At 40.2% G+C, this 22,009-nt stretch overlaps 2 protein-coding genes across 3 annotated transcripts; one reads left to right on the forward strand and one right to left on the reverse strand.

Annotated features, from left to right (window-relative positions):
- The first annotated feature begins 2,047 nt into the window (after positions 1-2,047).
- On the forward strand, positions 2,048-4,933 carry LOC110918197 (malate dehydrogenase, chloroplastic). 2 transcript variants are annotated; one of them, XM_022162547.2, is made up of 2 exons: positions 2,048-2,251; positions 3,512-4,933. In XM_022162547.2, the coding sequence occupies exon 2, from the start codon at positions 3,520-3,522 to the stop codon at positions 4,732-4,734; it is 1,215 nt and encodes a 404-aa protein (XP_022018239.1). In that variant the 5' UTR covers positions 2,048-2,251; positions 3,512-3,519; the 3' UTR covers positions 4,735-4,933. The 2 variants fall into 2 exon arrangements, with proteins under 2 accessions (XP_022018239.1, XP_022018246.1); XM_022162554.2 differs by having other exon boundaries at positions 2,100-2,259.
- A 179-nt stretch (positions 4,934-5,112) lies between these two features.
- On the reverse strand, positions 5,113-6,843 carry LOC110918214 (protein EMBRYO DEFECTIVE 514). The gene is made up of 2 exons (XM_022162559.2): positions 6,500-6,843; positions 5,113-5,626 (listed from the first exon to the last, which is right to left on the reverse strand). Exons 1-2 carry the CDS (start codon positions 6,761-6,763, stop codon positions 5,306-5,308), a joined length of 585 nt encoding a protein of 194 aa, XP_022018251.1. The 5' UTR covers positions 6,764-6,843; the 3' UTR covers positions 5,113-5,305.
- Positions 6,844-22,009: the final 15,166 nt, after the last annotated feature.

A 22,009-nucleotide genomic window follows, 5' to 3' on the forward strand; every position in this document is an offset into this window, starting at 1 on the left:
TGGAGCAAATGTCGTTCCCATTGACGTTTATTAAATGGATTATGGCTACTGTTAATTGTGCAAGAGCTTCTGTCCTTGTGAACGGGTCACCAACACAAGAATTTTCATGTCACAGGGGTCTGAGGCAAGGAGACCCGCTATCGCCATTCCTGTTCATTATAGCTATGGAGGCACTCACCGGGGTTATGAAGAAGGCATGCAATCTTGGCATATATGAGGGTGTTCGTCTCTCCAACCAAGGTCTAGTTATGTCTCACTTTATGTATGCTGATGATGTAATTTTTTTGGGAAATTGGTCGTCAAACTGTGTGCTTAATCTCACAAGGATACTACGATGTTTCTATCTAGCATCGGGTCTTCGTGTGAGTTTGGTAAAAAGTAGTTTCTTTGGGGTAAATGTGGGGAATGATAGTGTACAGGAGGTGGCGGGTTTATTGGGTTGTAGGGTTGGATGCTTTCCTTTCAAGCACTTGGGGCTTCAAGTAGGGGCAAACATGAATCTGGTAAAACACTGGCAGCCGGTAGTCGAAGTTTTCAAAAAAAGATTAGCTTTATGGAAGGCGAAAACATTATCGTTTGGGGGTAGATTGACGCTTACAATGTCGGTACTAAATGCTCTTCCAACATACTATTTCTCACTATATAAAGCTCCATCCGGGGTTATTGATCAACTGGAACGATTGAGGAGGGAATTTCTATGGGGGATTACACCTGAAAAAAAGAAGCTGTGCTTGATAGCATGGAATAATGTACTAACTCCAAAGGATTCGGGGGAGTGGGGTTGAGTTCTCTAAAAGACGCTAATCTTGCCATGCTTGCAAAATGGTGGTGGAGGTTTAAAACGGAGCCGGATAGTCTATGGAGGAGAGTTATTTGGAGTATTCATCACAGTGAGAGAAATTGGAATCCTATCCCGAGAAAGGTGTCGATATCGGGTCCGTGGAAACAAGTCTTTAATGTGTCGAAAGATATAATGGGATATGGATTAAATTTACAGGAATGTTTTCGGGCTAATATTGGGCTTGGTGAATCGGTTTTATTCTGGAAGGAACGATGGATAGAAGGTGTGACGCTACAAAGAAAGTTCCCATGTTTGTTCAGTTTAGAAGGATCTAAGAACGCAGTCGTGGCTGATCGAATGAAGATGGTAAACGGGGCAGTGGTATTGAACTTCAGCTGGGTTAGACAGCCTGAATCACAAGACGAAATGGTAGAATTGCAGGAATTATCACAACTATTGTCCTCGGTCGTAGGTGGTCAAGGTGCAGACCGGTGGGAGTGGGAGCTGGATAACTCAGGTCGATTCTCCGTTAAAAGCCTGAAGAGTTGGCTGCAATGCGCTAGGTTCAGCGATATTGGGAACGAATTCGTTTGGAATAATTGGCTGCCTTTGAAAGTGAACTTCTTAGCATGGCGATTATCATTGGAACGGCTGCCCACACTGGCTGCATTAGCAAGAAGAAGTGCATGGTCGGGTCAAACAGAGTGCAGAGTGTGCAATCAACTGGAAGAAAACGTGGACCATCTCTTCATCGGATGCGAATTGGCACAAACGATTTGGAATTTTGTATCAACATGGTGCAAGGTATCAAATATTTATGCCTTCAGGGTGAAAGATTTGCTGAATTGGCATAAAAATGTTAAAGGGAATCGGAGATGGAGGAAATTAATTTACGCGGTAATGCAAGTCGCACTTTGGGTCATTTGGCAAAATCGGAATAAACTCATTTTCCAGGGAAAGGAAATACGGGTGGATCGGCTGAAGGAAGAAATCAAACAGTTGGGTTTTCTTTGGATTGGAAGCCGTTCGAACTTGAAGGATATAACGTGGGAGGAGTGGTGTAAGTTTGATGTATCTAGTAAATGTTAGCTTGAAATTGATGGGGATGTAAATGATATATGAACTGGTGTGTATTGTTGGTTTGGGCTAACTTTCGTTGGCCCTTGTTTTAATAAAATTTTGTTGGCCGTTCAAAAAAAAAAAAAAAAGAAAAATACAAAGCAAACTCAAATAAATCAATAAAGACTGTTGATACTAACAATGGATCCAACGGCCAGGATTGGACAGAAGGAATCGGAATAAAGTACCTGAGATTCGTATGGCTCCACGCAAGCAGTAGATTGCTTCGAGGCTCGTCGGCGGAGAACCCTAAATACCGATACTCTCCAACGACTACACACTCTTAACTATTTATACTCCTTCGTAATTCGCCATTTCTCTCATCCAGATCCAGATCTGCTTTTGATACAGGTGCGTCTGTACGTATATCTTTCTTTCTCTATCTCTACCTGCCGTTTGCATGATTGTTTTTTTATCATTATTGATGAACTATGAATCTGTTTGTTTATATCTCGCGTATCTAGATCTAGCGATGTATTGTTATCACGTTTTGTTCTTAAAGTTTCAATTTATCTGCGTTATTGTTTGAATGTTTTCGTTTAGCTGTTTGGGTGAAGGCCTTTGACCTGTTTTAAGATGCAGTTTAAGTTGATAATTTGAAATTTTTTGATGCATTGCCAACGGTGAATTAAGCTGATCGATTATTGTGAGATTCAGTTAATTTGCATCTGTGAATTTTAATTTTGGAGCAATATATCTGTCTGTGTGATTTCTCGAATGTTCTTATTTAGATGTTTGTAGAACCTTTTGATCTGTTTTAAGATGCAATTTAAGCCGATGATTTGAAAATTTCATGTGGATTCTGAAGTTAATGTCTCTCTTTTGGCTGTTTGGATGAACCGTTTCGTCTGTTTTAAGATGCAATTTTAGCTGATGATTTAAAATTTGATGCATATCTGTGAGATTTAGTTAACTCCGTGAATCATCTGGTAGTATGTTCATATGACTACTGTTGTTTGCATCAATTAATTTTGATTTTGAAGTTCATATCTATATTCATGGTATTCAACAGGGTCGGCCCTAAGAATTCATGTACCCTGTTCGAGCTCGAAAAACGTGCCCTTAGACCTTAACGAAGTTGGGTATTGGGCTCATTAAAGGTTTAAAACTAATGGCAATGGGCTAATAACTAATCTAAACCATAAAAATAGTTTTGTAAGTGGGCCAATGTTGGTGTTTGTATGAGTATACCCGATTAATTTATTTAATTTTACATTTACATATTCGATTTTTTTTTAAATAACGTGCCTTTCGAAGTATCGGGCCCTGGCCGATGGTCCTCCCCGCCCCCTAAGGGCCGGCCATGGTTTTCAAACAGTTCTGGATTCCCTGAACGAAAAATGAATCTGATTTTAGAATATGATATTAATTTTTGAATATGCAAATACGTGTTTTTCTAATATTTGCATTCAAAGTATCTACATAAAGGCTGCAATGGATGTGTAGTCAGTAGTCATTAGGTATGGTAGAACACTAGAACCTAACAGGATGTGTACACAGTAGTCATTAAGCTCTCTTTTTCATTTGTATTTTATGTTTTTATCGTTTTAAGATAAAACATAATATAAATAAATTCATTTATAACAATTGTTGGCTCTATGTGTTCTTCAGGGTCCGACATGGCAGCCACGTCAGCAAGTGCGTTCTCAATCGGATCAACTATATCCCATGGCTCGAAAGCTAGCCCGCTTTCACAGTCGAAGACATGTGGCATGAATATCAGTTTCAACTCTCAAAACAATATCAAGAGTTTCACAGGCCTCAAGTCGTCCTTCTTGGCCAAGGAAAGCACTGCAGCTCTTCGATACTCGTTTTCTCAAAAGTCCCAAAATAACCCTCGCACGTCCTCGAGCGCCCTTCAAATTATGGCATCTTTCAAAGTCGCGATTCTTGGAGCCGCTGGCGGCATCGGTCAACCACTAGCTCTTTTGGTCAAAATGTCACCGTTGGTTTCCGACCTCCACCTTTATGATATTGCAAATGTTAAGGGTGTAGCCGCTGATCTCAGTCACTGCAACACACCCTCAAAAGTTCGGGATTTCACTGGGAGTGATGAACTTGCTAGCTGTTTAAAAGACGTGGACGTCGTTGTCATTCCTGCTGGTGTTCCAAGGAAACCCGGTATGACCCGTGATGACCTTTTCAACATAAACGCGGGAATTGTGAGGACACTGATTGAAGCTGTGGCTGATAACTGTCCTGATGCTTTTATTCATATTATCAGCAACCCGGTTAACTCAACCGTCCCGATTGCTGCTGAGGTGTTGAAACAAAAGGGTGTCTATAATCCTAAGAAACTCTTTGGTGTCACCACTCTCGATGTCGTGAGAGCAAACACGTTTGTTGCGGAGAAGAAGAATTTAAAGCTTATTGACGTTGACGTCCCGGTGGTTGGTGGGCATGCCGGAATTACCATTTTACCCCTACTTTCGAAAACGAAACCGTCGGTTACATTCAGTGATCAAGAAGTGAATGATCTGACTGCCAGGATTCAAAACGGTGGGACTGAGGTGGTTGAGGCGAAAGCCGGTGCGGGGTCCGCTACATTGTCAATGGCGTATGCGGCTGCGAGGTTTCTAGAATCTTCTCTCCGGGCACTTGATGGAGATAGTGATGTTTACGAGTGTTCGTTTGTTCAGTCAGAAGTTACTGAACTCCCGTTTTTTGCATCGAGGGTTAAGCTTGGGAAACAAGGAGTCGAAGCGATTATCTCTTCTGATCTTGAAGGGTTGACTGAATTTGAAGTCAAAGGTTTGGAAGCATTGAAGGTGGAGTTGAAGGGAAGCATAGAGAAGGGTGTGGCGTTTGCGCAGAAGGAAAAGGTGACTGCTTGAAGGGTGATGTTAGGTTTAAAACGCGTTAATAACATTCCGCATGATTTGTCTTCAGATGCTCATTTTTGTAGAATTTGAGATGTTTTGTTGTTGATGATTTGAAGAAATATGTTTCTTTTTTTTTTTTTTTTTTGTTTTTATGACATATCTATCCATTTTGGTGCTAAACGGGTCAACACAGCTCGGGTTTGACTTGTTATTTATTCCGTGTTTGGTTTATTTACTTGAGCTTTGGAAAAGTTCAACGAAGTCGGGTCTAAACTATAGGCACATCAATCTGTCTGGTTGGTTTGGCTTGGTGTGGTAAGCGTCGGATTAGATTAGCTGGTTGATAAACCAAACAACGGACTGATCTTATAGAATAATTCCGTCATTGTGTTTTTAAACAACTTAAAAGGTCAAATCTTTATTGGGCTATAATCATAGTTTGGATATCATTAAAATATAATTTGCCAATAAATAAACCAGGTAACTCTCAATTTCCAGGCTCACTAAACCATGAAACATAATCCAAAATTCAAAATCAAGGCAACACTACATGTCAGTGCATTTTCTTGCCAATAGTCTTCCATCAGTTTCTTGGTTTGCCCCCTCTACCGCGTCCACGCCAATTGCCACGGCCACCACCCCTTCCGCCACTAGTATGACCGCCACCCAACGCTTTGTTCACATCAGATTTAACTGCCATGTTTTCCGGCAAGGGGAGAATGTGGTCAACACACTTGCGGAAACTGAAATCGTCAGCTGACCCGTCAACTCTAACAACAAAAAAACATCTGCTTTTCCACTGTGGGTGATACCTCACTTGGAATGCATTGATTCCGGTACCCATCTTTTTTTCGGCTTCTAGGTGACCCTTTTTTAGCAGGTCCAGCAACATTGTATGCTCATACTACAACAGAAATAAGAGAAAATCGTGTAAAAAATAAATTTGATATAATAAATTACTAAAATGGCTATTTAACCAAATCCATAAGTGTAATTGCATACGTTAGTATAAAACATATGGTTCTCCAATGGGCACTTTAGTTCTCTCAATTGTCTTTTGGTTCACCAATAGATTTTTTTAAGATAAATACATCAATGATGCCTGCAACATGTAGGATTTGAACTCCAAACCTTTTGGTTTTGGAGCCCACCACCTAACCATCAATCAAGATGTCCCCTTAGGGGGTCACTCAATAACTAATTAACTATCCACTCTTGGTTTAAAAAAAGCGGAAAGCGCACAAAAGCGACGCAGTCTAAAACCGAGGCGCAAAGCGCAAAAGCGGTGAGCTTTTCGTACGCAAGGCGCAAAGCGATTATATAAATTATTTTATATATCCCATAGGTTTTTAGCATTCCCTACCTTTGATTTAGCTAAAATTAAGCTTTATATATGTTCTAAAATGAAAAGAAAAAAAAGAAATGTACAGCATAAAAAGCCTGTTGTACAACACTAAGCTGCACAGAAACACCCCATGTACAAAAGGCGCGCGCCTCGGGTCAAATTTTAGCCTAAAAAGCGTGCCTCACCTGCGCCTTTTGTACACCCTACGCCTTATGTCACACAAGGCGTTTTGGTTTGCGCCTTAGGTCGCCTCGCGCGCTTTTTTAATTACTTTCTTTCTTTATTGGGTCCTCTCTCCGCACTCCTCCAATCTCAGAAATTATATATAGGCTATTTCCCTGTAAGGCTATATATAATGCAGATAATTCTGACTACTTAGGATCATATATACTAATATAATCAAATCAACCACAAAAAATAAACCCAATATACCTTATTGACATTCAAATTGGGAGGCCAGTAATGAAGAAGCTTATAAAAGTAATCAAACATCTCCACAGACTCATCGAACTTCTTATACCCAACATCAACAGGACCGGTCTTCCTTACTTCTTTCTCATCTACCTTGGTCTTTTTAGTTTCCGGTGTCACGGTTTCTTCCTCTCTCGCTCGTTTGCCGCCGGTCTTGGACTCCACGGTTTCCTGTGATGGTGTCTGTACGACGGTTGTCTCGGCGGCGGATTGTTCTTCGGCCATCGTCGGCAAAGGGAGAGAGAGACTAAACCCTGATTCACCGATTTTATAGGTGGCCTTGGGAATTCAAAATGGTTGATTATGAGAAGGGTGTGGCTAATTGCATCTCTATTTTTATTTTTACTGTTTATACCTCCATTTCCAAAATATCATTATAAATTAGCAACTTCTTGTTGCATTTTGTGTAGTACCTCATGCTTGGGGAGTGTTTCAATTTTTTTTTTTTTTTTGATTTTCCACATTAATCTAAATATTTTCATATTTTGTATTTTAACCCTTGTAATTTTTTCACTTTTAACCCAAAGTTTTTCATCTTTTTTAATTTAATAAAACACTTTATTATTTACAACTTTGGTCCCTCATACTTTTTATCTTTCGTAAGTTTTTCGTTTTACGTTTCATTCTAAATTTTGCGAGTTAACATGTCGTAGCGTGCATGTGAGGTTCAACGTTTTTTCTCTATTTTTGCATATTTGACAGACCCATCGCAACGTGTCCATTTTTTCGCTTTTGACAAGTTCGCCGCAACGGGCGGGTCCTAGATCGACTAAGTTATTATTTTCTACGTTTTACGTTTCTGATTAATTTCTTCGAATTAACACACTGTAACGGGTGTGCGTGGTTCAACGATTTTAAGTCTGCTTTTTGTTTAGTGTAATTTTCCCATTTTATCTATTTTATTTTTACGATGTTGAGAGTCGATGTCGTAGTGGCATTGGTGCTAATTGGCACGGTTTTACGAGCATTTTTAACCTATTAATTTTTTATTTGTTTCGGTCTACTCCTATACTTCCTTTACTTAATAATTATTTTTTACGTGCATATGGAATGTACAGATAGGTATAAATATGATTTGTTCTACATTCCGACGTAAACTTTTTTTTATAGACGAGTAAGGTCAGATATAATACGTTTTCGTTTAAAGACACCATTTTTACGTGCATATTTTTATGTACGTTTCATTATAAATTCAAGTTGTTCTACGTTTCGACGTAAACTTTTTTTTGGGAAATGATTCAGGTCAAATATAATATGTTTTCGTGTTTATTTTATGTATGTTTCGAACCGAGTGGTGTCAAATTATGGTTTCTTTTTCTTCTCTTTTTTCGAAAGCTCTAATTAATCCCTTTCGATTACATGTGCAGGTTTTCCTTCATACCCGTTGCGTTTTCTATGTATGAGTTAGGTCACATATAATATGTTATGATTGTTCGATATGAATTTAATTTACTTTACGTTTTATCCAATAACAATGCTTATACAGGTTACATTGAGTTCAGCTGGATACGTCGAACGTGTGTTTTCATATGGTTAATGCATATATCGTTTGGACTAATCCATTCAATTTTTACGATGTACTCGCGCCGCAACGCGGGCGGGTCTAAATCCTAGTTTTTATAATTTTTTAAATTCCACCATTTACCTTTTATATATTATTGTTTTGTTATAATGTTTTAATTTCCGCCTTTTACCTTTTATATATTATTGTTTTGTTCAATTGTTTACGGTTTTTTTTTTTTGTTCATTCCTTGTTTGTTTTTTTATCAATTATTGATTGTTTTATTTAAGTTTTTTTCTCTTTTCACCCGGATGATTTTGTTTTGTTTTATTTGTTGACTGTTTTGTTAAAAAAACAAACGAAGGTTAACCAAAACAAATTAAAGTTGAGATTTAACTAAAACAAATAAAGTTTAACCGGAATAAATTACAACTGAAGTTTAACCAACATATTGTACGGTTCGATCTAGAATTGGGATTTTTAGCTCCTATATGTTTGAAAATGTGAGATGGTTGTTAGGATTTTGTTTGATTCATGAATTCACTTCATTGTTACACATTCAAAAAAAAATATGTATGTTGATTTTGCCAAAATTCTATTGTCATCATTGGAAGAAATAATACACACCTCTATTGTACGAGCTACAATCAACTAAAGGTATTGGTTTATTTTTTTCAATCCATTAGATTAAGTTAAAAGAAATTAAAAGAACTATATCAGAGAAAAAGATAAGATGAATACATACCAGAATTATTAAAAGAGTTCGTAAAATGATTTTTTTATCTTTATGTATGTGTACTTTTGAAAGTACAAAGTAGGCTATTTTGTAAATTCGAAGACATCTTTGGCAATTCGTAAAATTAAAGTGGACACATCAAAATAATTTGTATAATTTTATGACTACAAAGGTAAAAAAATCGTATTAAAAATCAATACTAAAATATAATATACATAATAGAAAATACAAGGTTTGATTGTATTTTCTTAAAAACTTTAGGGAGAGGTGCATTCAGTAAAACTTAAAAAAAAAGGGAGTGCATTTAGCAACACCCTTATGAAAACTAAAAAAGAAAAAATATATAGAGTAAATTGCACTTTTACCCTCTAGGGTTAAATGCGACGGACAACCTTACCCTCTAAAATGAAAATCTTGTTATCTTATCCCTCAACTATTGAAAAACGCTACAATATTACCCTCGGTGTTAAAATATGTTTAAAGTCAATGTCACTTATTAACGGTTAAAGGGTAATATAGTCTTTTCTACTTGTGTTTGATTGCTTCCTCAACACAACACCCTATATTATAAACTTCACTTCCTTACCCCCCCCAATATTACCCCCAATCTCCTTTCTTCTTTCCGGCGAACACACCACCTGCGACATCTAAGGCGACAAACAGCTCATAGAATGCTGATTGGGACGACGATCAGAGAAATTTTAAGCCACATGTCAGGTATGATTCACACTATGAACTAGATCGAATGATGTTGAAGCCCTGTTTGAGGTAAACGGCTGGTGAATCAGGGTAACACATTATTAGTATGTTTATGCGGTTTATGATTATGTGAATGTGCTTATAATCGAACAAGGGTTTACTGTTCATTTTGATTTTTATATGAATGATTGAAACAGAGGTTAATTGAATGTGCTTGTGGATTCTTGATTGTTCTCCGCATATCACTGTGGATTCTTGTTGTTTGATGATTATAGTGGATTCTTGTTGTTTGGGGAATCACAATGGATTATTGTTGTTCGATGAATCACAGTGGATTGTTGTTGTTCGATGAATCACATTGGATTATTGTTGTTTGATGATTACAGTGGATTCTAGTCATTTGATTAGAATCACTTTAGCTTATTATAGTTGTATTTGTTTAATCTGTGTTTGCAGTTGACATGAGGATGCAGGTCACGGTAAGAACCATTGTGTTCCACATGGTGGTCAGACTGTATGACATCACATTGCACTTCCAGTTTCCCTTGGGGGATGAAATGGTTGCCTAGTTTGATGTTGAATGTGTTTTGATATTATGTTATATATATGTGTATTATAACTGTAGGATGGACTCTAATTTGTAATATATTTATGTAGGCTAACTTTCAAACGTATGAAATGATCTAATGTTATATATCTTGATGTTTGATGGTGTGAGTTAGATTAGGATGTGCAGTTAGGATTATGATTAGGATGTGTAGTTAGGATTAGAGGTTCATGCCCTTGTGGATTCTTGATTGTTTGACAGTGGATTAGAGATTCATGTGTTTGTTCAAGAAATAATACATTTAAGATGCTTGTACCATTTGATTATCAAATGCAACTGTAATGTTAGAAATGATGCACTAGGATGATTGTAAATCTATTATCTACCTTAGCAACCAACACATAATTTTCTCTTGGAATGTATTTATTTCAATTGAATCCTTCATCTTCTTGAATTACCACCATTGCTTGTTTTCTATCTCTTGAAGAACCTTCACCAATTTGCTTTTGATTCACCTTTGGTGGCTCGCTGATGTGATGGTAGATTGCTTTCTAATAATAATCATCCCGAAACGGGTTCACAACTTCATCTCTTTACATGTTTCTTCACTCTCTCTTAAAGTGCCCTTTCTGTTTGCACTTGAAACAGGTAACTTTCAACTTGTCGAATCCCAGTTTTGTGTCAGCAGCTGTCGCAACCCCCGACCCCTACCCCGGGAGCGGGTGCCGCGAGATCCAGATCAGTGGTATCGGTGTTTATTAATTTGGCAGCGGAAATGAAACATCAGGACCTTAGTTAGGAAATATTTTTATCAGAGTTAAACACCAGACTTTTTATAACAAATCATTGGGATAAACCTAAGTTCATTTGACAGTACATTTGTAGGGATAAACCCTAATTATTGAAAATAAAAACTCCTTTTTTATTTAGGTAACTTTTATAGCCACTTTTCCAAGCCTTCAGTTCTCTCCAGCTGGCTTCTATTGGTTTTCACATTTTGTTACCTGAAACGCGTTTTAAAAAGATTTTATTTGTCACACCCTGGCTTTTGCGGAAGCGTGGGTTAATTTGGTGTGACTTCTTAATACCATAGCAACAATCACAACAACACTACATGATTAAAACATAAGATGTTCATCCAAGTCAAATACTACCACAACATCATTGTTGTAAAATGTCGACACTTACGATAAATTACAAATAATACTTGTTTAAAACATGTTTACCAGACACAACAAAAGACTTGAAATAAAAACATGGTTTAAAGACATGTAGCCCGTCCAGGCAAGGTGTCACACCCTGGCCTTGTGGAAGCGTGGTTAATTTGGTGTGACTTCTTAATACCATAGCTTAACCATAACAAAGCTATATGAATAAAAACCATGCAAGATCATCCATTCATTTAAGTTTTAAAACCAAATACAATAACATTGTATCAACGGAAACACACCCTAACGACATAAACATTGTTCAGCAAACAAAAACATAAACATAAACACAGTTTAAAGACTGTGACTTGTCCAGGAAAGAGTCACATTCCCTAAACCCGGATGACCTTGTACTAGTGCAGCGGGAAAACGTGCCATACCGTGCCAGATCCTTTAATTCCCTGAAATACATGTAAGTTGGAAAAATCAACAAAAATTGTTGAGCGAGTTCATGTGTAGTGAGTAAGTAAAACCTTTGTATAATATCTGTATGTATGAAAATTCCTGGTATGTAGCAATAAGGAAAAAGAGATCGATTAATGTGTAGCTAATACATTAATAAGTGAAATGGCCTAGGAAGCACTCAAACCTGTAACGCGAATTTCATACCGGTCCTTCCGGCGGAACAACATAGTCACCACATGCAGCCACACGCTGGCTCATGCGTGGGGCTCGCAACACCCGATAGATCTATCACTCATGCCTCTCGGTCCTTATACAAGGATTAATGGTCTTACGATAATAGCCTACCCATTCACATGATCTAGGTAATAACCCTCCTTACGCTATCCATACCATGTAAAAAGTACTTGTAATCATAGTAACATGTATTTCACCCCCGCAGTTTAGAAAACTGAAAACCGTTAAGAGAAAAGGGGGACATGAACTCACCGCGGTGCGTCTCTACCAAGTATACTCCAAGTCAAGCAGCTGTGCAACGACCTACAAGTTCTAACTCTATTAGACGGACGGCCGTGCCTTAGCTTTATGGGATAAGTTTTTGGGAAATAGTTAGACAACTATTTCGTGTTTACTTTCCGTATATACTTGGTAATCATTCTCCTTCCCAAGGATGGGGGATTTAATACATGTGCGTTCGTACATCTTTGAAATATATTATTAAGTCTCACTTAATATATATTTACTCCTAACTCCAAAATATAATTATTTTTCTCAAAAATATTATATTTTCATTTCACATATTTTTCCCAAAATAATACTTTAACAAAAATACGCGTTCATAAATATTTCCGTAAAATGCGTAATTACGTTTTAACGATCGAGTGGTAATAATAATTACCGGTGTAACTTATATATTTATCGTGAAAGCGTTCGTATTATTTTGGATTCGTTAACGTTCGATAATATTATTTTTACCCTAAAAATAATATTTATTCACTTCACAAAATAGTTGACAAGTGACGTTGTGAAAAATATATTTACCAAATATATATTTATCACGTTTAATTTTGTGAAAATCCCATCTCCGATATTTGTAAATAAAGTCGTGGCGAAACTTATATTTTGAAAACATGTCGATAAGTATTTCTAACACTTGTAGTGAAAATAATTCTAAGTGTTAGGTTTTTAGAAAAATTTCGCCAGAGTTTCCTCTGTAACTGGAGGTGGCCACGCTTTCAAGCGTATCATTTTCTTTTACAAATCAATTCAACAATTTTCTTATTCAATCAAAACAACGTCCAACATAACCAACTAGTTAATAAATATGTAAATCGCAAAAATCTCATGACCTGGTAGTTTTTTCCAAAATTATGATGTAAATCCCATTACTTTTAGCGGATCTTAATATAAATTAGTCCGGTTTCGTAAAAACATTGCTTTTAAAGAAATTCCGTCTTCACAACTTCTCGTCATCTTTTACAAAAATTGTTATTTTGTCGACACTTTGTGTCACACAAGTGTTTACACACTTGTGTGTCCTAAAAATCATTCTTGTTATCATAAGATCCGTCTTTAGAAAATATGATTTTCTTGACACTCGGTCCTTTGAAAATACCATTTGTAGATACGTAGATCTGCTAGTTTTAAACTTATTTCACAAGTAAAAATGCTTTTACACAAGTTCATGATTCGTGTGTGGTAGAGTTTCACCCTTTAACCCTTATTACATTCAAAACATCCTTATGTCATGATCCATGATCATGACCAACCCGGGTTAAATGATGATCCGAGCTACCACAACATAGATCGGGTCCAAATAACCACACAAATCAATTACTACAACATTTACACAACATATGAGCTTTTAACCATCTTTTTAGTAGACTTTAATGCATCAACTTGTAAGATTTCGAGTTTTAACCGTTACACATCATATTAACCACTTCAAAATAGTTCGAGTAGGTGATTTAAGCAACATACCACTAGCTCGAGGCTAGGGAAGAATCTAGACGCAAATAGGGTGGATAAAAGCAAGAGAATGAGGTCCTTCGCCTTCCGATTGCACCAAACCTCCTTATACGTGATCCTTGATACTTGTATGGACTTGGAATGTGAAGATCAAGGCTCGAAAAATTGACGGATGTTTAGGGGTGCATGGCCGTGAGTTTGTAGAGAGGAGAGGGAGAGAATTGTTGTGAGTTGGGTGTTGGATGATTATGTTGTGCCATGACTTGTTCTTATAGACAATTACCAAGTCCTTTAACCATTGGATGCAATGCACTCTAGATACTAGACAAGAGGAAATAAAATATTCAAGAAGGACAAGGTATGTCCCCCTCTAGGGGACGGTTGGTTAAGGGGGCGGGGTCTCGGTTCATTTCCAACTAATCATTAGATAGTAGTTAGGTTAAGTTAGTTAGTTTAGGGATTAACCCCGTTACTAGTGTGGAGTGCATTACAGTGGGTGTTAGGGTGTTCAGGGACCCTATCTGGCTCAGAAAAAGACTAATAATGTTAATGGCAATATTTTCATGTTCCGGATAAAGTCCGGTTGTTCGGTTGGATAGTAATCCGTTAAAGTGCTTGACAAAGCTTTAAGGTGTCGTTATAATTATTTTTAGTGACACAACTTATTCTCGACACTTTGGAAAGTGTCTAGTAATATTTTTCTCATGTTTTGGCACTTTATTAGCTAGCTAAAAGCTGAATTGTTAATTAAAGTGCTGTGTTTTGTGCTTAGTGTATGTCCTAGGCACATCCTGTCATTGTATCTTATTCCTAGAGACGCAGTTCTACAACCCTTGTATCCCTACACTCACTATGGGTGTAGTGAAATATTTCTGGCTCATACAGGCCTTAGAGGCAATATCTGCCTGATGCTGGCTTATCAGCATGTTCAATAGGTTATCCGTTCATAGTGCTACTGTGCTTTTGTGCATCATGTTTGTCACTAAGGTTCAGCATGTAAATAATGTAGTGACAGTATGTAAAGTATGATGCAGGAATATGCATGTATCAACCTTCAAGTAGCAGTTTGTTCACAAGTTCAAGTAAGCACAGTAATCAAGCAGTAATTAATTATTAATTAAATCGTACTGATACCTAGTTTAGTGAGGGTTGTCACATTCTCCCCCCGTTAGAAAAATTTCGTCCCGAAATTTTAAGTTCTGCTTCTAGTCGCAGGGTTCTTGGGAAATAAGTGGGGGTATTTCTCTTTTATCCGGTCCTCCCGCTCCCAGGCGTATTCAGGACCATGTCTGGCATTCCAACGACCCTTGACGAGCTTGACACGGCTCCGGCGGGTCTTGTTCACCTTCCAATCCGTAACCTCAACAGGTTCTTCCACGAAGTGGAGCGTGTCGTCAATGTGAATTTCGTCGGTAGGAATGACAACGGTATCTTGAGTTGGACTCTTCCTCAAATTTGATATGTGGAACGTATCGTGAACACTATTCAGTTCGGCAGGTAGATCCAACTTGTATGCTACGGACCCAATTCTTTCCAAGATTTTGAACGGGCCAATATACCGTGGATTCAACTTTCCACGCTTCCCAAAGCGTGCCACACCCTTCTAGGGTGATACCTTCAACAAAACCATATCTCCTACCTTAAATTCCAGAGGCTTTCTTTTTCGATCCGCGTAGGCTTTCTGACGGTCACGAGCCGCACTGATGCGATCTCGGATCTGTGCAATCTTATCTGTGGTTTCCTGGACCACATCAGGACCAACCAACTGTCTATCACCTGCGTCAGACCAACAAAGCGGTGATCTGCACTTGCGGCCATAAGGAGCTTCGAATGGCGCGGCACCAATACTGGCGTGGTAGCTGTTGTTGTATGAAAATTCAACCAAAGGCAAATGCTTATCCCAGCTACCGCCCAAATCCGTCACACATGCTCTCAGCATGTCTTCCAAGGTCTGTATCGTTCGCTCGCTTTGACCGTCGGTCTGTGGGTGAAACGCGGTGCTCATATTCAATTGCGAGCCAAAAGCTTCTTGGAAGGATTGCCAAATCCTTGAGACGAACCTTCCGTCTCTATCAGAGATGATTGAGAGAGGTACTCCATGGCGTGTAACAATCTCTCTCATGTAAATTTCGGCCAACTTGCTCGTATTATCCTTCTCTCTGATAGGTAAGAAGTGCGCTGACTTCGTCAATCGATCCACTATTACCCAAATAGTGTCATGGCCTTTTGGCGTTCTTGGCAACTTCGTAATAAAATCCATGGAGATTTGTTCCCACTTCCACTTGGGAATTTCCGGTTGTTGCAGAAGTCCCGAAGGCTTCTGGTATTCCGCTTTCACTTTAGCGCATGTTAAACATTTGCTCACATAAACAGCCACATCGCCTTTCATCCTAGGCCACCAATAATAATCTTTAAGGTCTTGATACATCTTATCCGCTCCTGGGTGGATAGAGTGCCGCGACTTGTGAGCTTCATCGAAAATAACCTTCCTTAAACCTCCAAACAAAGGAACCCAAATCCTTTTCTCAAAACATAACGTTCCTTCCCCGTTTGGTACCAATAACTTCTCCATCCCACGGAGATATTCTTCTTCAAGGTTTCTTTCCTTGAGAGCTTCTTTCTGCGTGGCACGAACGCGCAAGGAAAGATCGGTCTGAATAATCATTTCCAAAGCCCTAACCCTTATGGGCTTGATCCTCTCCTTTCGACTTAGGGCATCGGCGACCACATTCGCCTTCCCTGGATGATACTTTATCTCGCAGTCGTAGTCGTTCAACAACTCGACCCATCGTCTCTGCCTCATATTCAACTCCTTCTGGTTGAATATATGTTGTAGACTCTTGTGATCTGTGAAAATTGTACACTTTGTATCATAAAGGTAGTGTCTCCAGATCTTTAAAGCAAAAATTACTGCGCCAAGCTCCAAGTCATGTGTGGTATAGTTCTTTTCATGAACTTTCAGCTGGCGTGACGCGTAAGTAATAACCTTTTGGCGTTGCATCAACACGCAACCCAATCCTTGACGTGAGGCGTCACAGTATACCACGAAATCATCAGTACCTTCCGGTAGTGCTAAGATTGGTGCGTTGCAGAGCTTATCCTTCAATATTTGGAACGCTTCTTCCTGTTTGATTCCCCAATCAAACTTCTTATCTTTTTGCGTGAGGAGCGTCAATGGTTGAGCGATCTTTGAAAAATTCTCAATGAACCTTCGATAATAGCCAGCCAAACCCAAGAATTGTCGAATCTCGGTTGGCGTCTTTGGCGTTTCCCAATTCTTGATCGCTTCGATCTTGGTGGGATCCACGTGGATTCCATCTCCATTTACCACGTGCCCAAGGAATTGTACTTCTCGTAGCCAAAACTCGCACATAGAGAACTTGGCATACAACTGTTCCTTCTTCAGCAATTCCAAAATGGCTCTTAAATGCTGTTCGTGCTCGGCCTTCGTCTTTGAATAAATCAAGATATCATCGATGAACACTATCACGAACTTATCCAAATACGGCTTGCAAAATCTATTCATCAAATCCATGAACACTGCAGGTGCGTTTGTCAACCCAAACAGCATGACTAGAAACTCGTAGTGTCCATATCGAGTTCTGAAGGCGGTCTTCGGGATACTCTCCTCTTGTATCCTTAGCTGGTGGTATCCAGATCGAAGATTGATCTTTGAATAAAAGCTTGAACCTTGCAGTTGGTCAAACAGATCATCAATCCTTGGCAGAGGGTATCTATTCTTGATCGTCAACTTGTTCAATTCTCTGTAGTCAATGCACATACGAAAACTACCGTCCTTCTTCTTGACAAACAAGACCGGAGCTCCCTAGGGCGAGAAGCTTGGTCGGATAAATCCCTTGTCTAACAACTCCTGAAGTTGTGTCGACAGTTCTTGCATCTCAGACGGAGCAAGTCTATAGGGTGCCTTAGCCATAGGCACGCCGCCTGGAACTAAATCGATGCGAAACTCTACTTGCCTCAGAGGCGGCAGTCCGGGCAAGTCTTCTGGGAAGACTGCCGGGTATTCCCTCATGACAGGGATGTCTTCGATCTTCGGTTCTTCCGCTTTCTTGTCTACAATGTGTGCCAGAAAGGCAGCGCATCCCTTCTGCAAACACTTTCGCACTTTCAAGCAACTGATAATTCTTAACGGCGTATCGCGCTTCTCCCCGTGAACCACAATGGTCTCACCATCATCAGTTGGGATACGAACTACCTTTTCGTGACAACCTATCTCAGCCTTGTTGCCTGATAACCAATCCATTCCTACCACCACGTCGAAGCTTCCCAACTGGACTGGTAGTAGATCCAGAGCAAACTCACGCTCTCCCAATTCGATCACACAACCTCTGATAACTTCGTTGGCTTCCACTATCTTTCCATTAGCCAATTCAATTGAGTACGGAATATCTAACTTACTAGCGGCTAACCCAAGCATATTCTTAAATTCTAATGATACGAAGCTATAATCGGCACCAGTATCAAATAAAACGGATGCATAGCGTTGAGTAATATGGGACGTACCGATATCCATGCTTGGATTCCTGGCGTGCTTCCTTAGCCCGGTGTTAGACATCTTTCCCATAATTTTGTCTAATCTCCTTTGGGCAATCTTTCCTATAGTGCCTCATATCCCCGCAGTTGTAACATCCCTTATCTTTTCCTTTTCCTTTCTTTCAACGCTTCGTCTCACGCCAACACGTTTCCCTGTTGTGTCCCACTTTGCCACAGTTGTCACACTTCCCATTTTTACATCGCCCGGTATGATGACGTCGGCACCTGTCGCATTTAGGTAGCTTACCCATGTACTCTTTTCTCTTTTTGGCCTCGTTGTTGCTACTCGACTGGGTACCGTGTTTGAAATTTGCCAACTTTCTCTTGTTGTCCCCAGATAACTCTACATGAGTCTCCCTCTTCTCCCCAGAGGTTGAAAATTTGTTCATCCTGATTGCCTCTTCAGTCAAGGCTACACTTAGATTGATGGCCTCAGTGATCGTTGCAGGCTTTGATGTCGTCACCATGCTCATGATTTGGGGTGCCAATCCCCAAATGAAACGCTCAATCCTCTTAAACTCCGGATTTACCATGTAAGGAACAATACGCGACAAAACTTGGAACTTCTCCACATACTCAGCTATTTTTGGACCTTCCATCTTCAAGTTCCAGAACTTAGTCTCCACCTTCTGGCTTTCTGTTCTCGAACAGTACTTTTTATACATTAGCTCTTTTAGCTCGTCCCATGATAAAGCATGCGCAACAGCCTCGCCCATTGTCTGAACCTGTAGTTTCTACCATGACAGAGCCCCATCTCGGAATAGCCCGGAAATGTACGTGACCTGATCCTCTGGGGCGCATTTGCTCGCACGCAAAACAGTGTCCGTCTTCTCAACCCAGCGCACGAAGGCTACGGCACCCCCAGTGCCGTCGAAATGTAGGGGCTGGCAGCCTAAGAACTGCTTGTAGGTGCAGCCGTTGGGTGGTTTGTTTCCGGGGCGAAAGGCCTCGTACTGTGCGATGAACTGTAAGAGGCGTTCTTGAAATTCCGCCTCTGTCGTCGGCAAAGGGTTGTTGGTATCGGTGTTCCCTCGAGTCGACATCTTCCTAGAAGGAAGTCGGTTAGGTCGGGTCTTAGTAAGGACACGAGCACATAAGTCTCTGTTTAAAGTATAAGACCTCAAAGGTATATTACATTTACATAAATACGCAGTTGTTTAACAATTAATCACATATCATCACGGTTATAGCACAGCTTGCAAATAGGAACGTAGCAAGTAAACATGTGGTATTATAGTTATAGCACAGATATGTAAATCATCAACGTGCTTAGTGAGAGCATAGCGACGGTATTTTTCGTCAGTCATTAGTCATAAGTATTGTCGGATGTTTAAAGATGATCGGGCTTTCATTATCCTCCGGCCACAATCACTGTGTCTTACCAAAATGTATCACATCAGAAGGGACATAGGGTCGCCCTACCCTCATCCAACAAGTATATCGGTGCATCACAATTACGTGGTCAGAAGTGATCCTCAAAAGTCTCCGAAATCCCCGCTTATCATTAGCATCTTTTCCCAAGAGTAATGCAATCCGCTTAATCCAGAAAGCAACTATACTGGTGACTGAGGTGGGGGAGGAAAGAAAAGTATACTGTTAACATGCGTGAGTCATTTGCTCTATCGCTTGTTAGTTTAGACATGAACATCAGAATCCCGGGAATGGTGAAAGAACAAAGGTCAAGAGCACAAAGGAGTCTTGATGTATGCGGCGGATCAAAGCATGCTGGTGGAGGACGTGGTGTTTTACTTAAAGTCTTCCGACAATATGCTGTCTTGTGATGTAGACACTTAACTCATGTCTTCGGTTATGTAATGTTTTGTATTTGAAGTTGCCCTTTGTGGTGTCAGCTCAAGCTTCAACGTTCCGCGACTCATATCCTCAACTGCAGTTGATGTTATAGGAGCAACTTATCCTGTGTGTGTTTTTCATAATGCGAGGAATGGTAAGGGTTTATAGCTAGCATAGTGCGTTTATAGGGACCATCTAATCGGCTTATCGAGCGTTGTAGAGAAGAATGTAGCAAGCGGTGCGGTCAGTTGGGGGGGGGGTTATTTCCAGTAGTGCCATTGCTGTGCTTAGAGCGGAGTGCTTCATGTCATGCAATTGCCTGTGAGTTGCGTTTTCGCAGCTCGGCTTCTATCCTTGGCAACATACTGGTGTTTGTGTCACGCCTGGGTGGCATTCTCTTCTGCCGAAATGGCATGAAGTGGGTTAGACAACTTTCCAATTGTCTATGAGATACATAGCACCATAAGCCATCATGTACTCACCTAATTTACACGTAAATATACTCAATGTATGGGTGGGGAAATAAATTTCTGAGCCTTCACATAGGCTTGCCAATTTGGCTTGTTGCTTGAAATAGAATGAACTCGAGGCTTCATCGCCTTGGTCATTCGTGTTCGAGTTATTTCCTGCCACATTGTTTTCATTAGCTTAACCCGCAGAGTCCACCAGGATTTCTGTGCACTACAAGTCGTTATTACGTGGGCCCCCTTAATAATAAATTGTCTTGCACAGTTACCCCAAATTTTCTCTCGTCCAAGCAGATGATCAATCAAGGAGCAACAACAGGTGCATCGGCATGAACAGGGTCATGCTCCAATGCGGTGTTAGGAGCAACGCCTGGCTCAGGGGCCACGGCTGGCTCCGGATCAACAAACTCCATCTTAAAATCAGCTGGTTCAACCATCACAGGGGGTTACAGGATCCTCCAAGGGCTGGTCTAAGTGTATGAACTCAAGGTCATGGTCTGGATCAAAACCAGATGGAAGAACAGGATCACCCTCAATACTGTGATCAAACTCAAAGCTGTGTGCGGGAACCAGTGCAGCCGATGATGCCGTATCAGGGTCGGCGTTGTGTGAATGGTGCTGCACTCCCTGTATATGCGAAAAATGCGGATGTCAGAAACTTAAATGAGTCTGGGACAGGGGAATGGCATGAGTTTCCCCTGCAGGAGCGTCCGCAAGCAGTAGGCTAATACCAGCAGCAATAGGGCCTCGCCCTCGAATGGGTCCTCCTCTAGTAGATCGTTATCGTCGTCAGAGGCCACGTCGGGGGGGGGGGGCATATCAACAACAGGATAAGCGGCAAGGGGCACAGGAGCAGGGATCACCGCGAGTGGCAAATTCCCAACAAGATGGCCATCAGTAAGCTCTGCTACGACTTCAGGCAGCGCAAAAGGGCTGAAAGTCGTCATTGTCTGTGCCAGTAGTATCGGAAATGTACACCTCGTGCTTCGATAAAACTATGTCGTCTGATACTATGGCCATGGGATTCGTAGTGTCCATCTTTCTAGTACATGATGAATGCATGACGTTTGTAACACAAACACATATACATATAATAATCAATCATATATTCATATAAACATGTCAGTCAACAATAAACAATCAAATAATTCTCCTAGTCCCACTAGCCTCCCAGTCTCCTAGACTGACATTCCTAGTCCCACTAGCCAAATTCCTCCCAGTCTCTAAGACTGCTCTATCATCCGCCTCGACCTCTTAGATCGAGCCTCGGCCTCCAAGACCGAGCCTCAGCCTCCAAGACTGAGCCTATTCTCCCTAGTCTCACTAGCCATCTACCTCGATCTCTTAGATCGAGCCTCGGCCTCCAAGACCGAGCCTCAGCCTCCAAGACTGAGCCTACTCTTCCTAGTCTCACTAGCTATCAACCTCGATCTCTCAGATCGAGCCTCGGCCTCCAAGACCGAGCCTCAGCCTCCAAGACTGAGCCTAAAAATAATAAATAAAATGTGCTCAACATTTGTTTGTAAAAACGTTTTGGATCTGGACTTAGGTGGTATGCAGTAAAAATGTTTTCGTGAGAGCCCTAGTGACCATAGTCT

The sequence above is a fragment of the Helianthus annuus genome, chromosome 2 (genome assembly GCF_002127325.2).
Source record: "Helianthus annuus cultivar XRQ/B chromosome 2, HanXRQr2.0-SUNRISE, whole genome shotgun sequence".
In the NCBI taxonomy this organism is placed as follows: Eukaryota; Viridiplantae; Streptophyta; class Magnoliopsida; order Asterales; family Asteraceae; genus Helianthus; species Helianthus annuus.

Excerpts from the sequence above, each read along its gene's own strand:
- LOC110918197 (XM_022162547.2), top strand. The coding sequence starts at position 3,520 with ATGGCAGCCACGTCAGCAAGTGCGTTCTCAATCGGATCAACTATATCC.
- LOC110918214 (XM_022162559.2), bottom strand. The coding sequence starts at position 6,763 with ATGGCCGAAGAACAATCCGCCGCCGAGACAACCGTCGTACAGACACCA. Across the intron at positions 5,627-6,499 it reads CCAATTTGAATGTCAATAAG|TATGAGCATACAATGTTGCT; the intron begins GTATATTGGGTT and ends TTTCTGTTGTAG.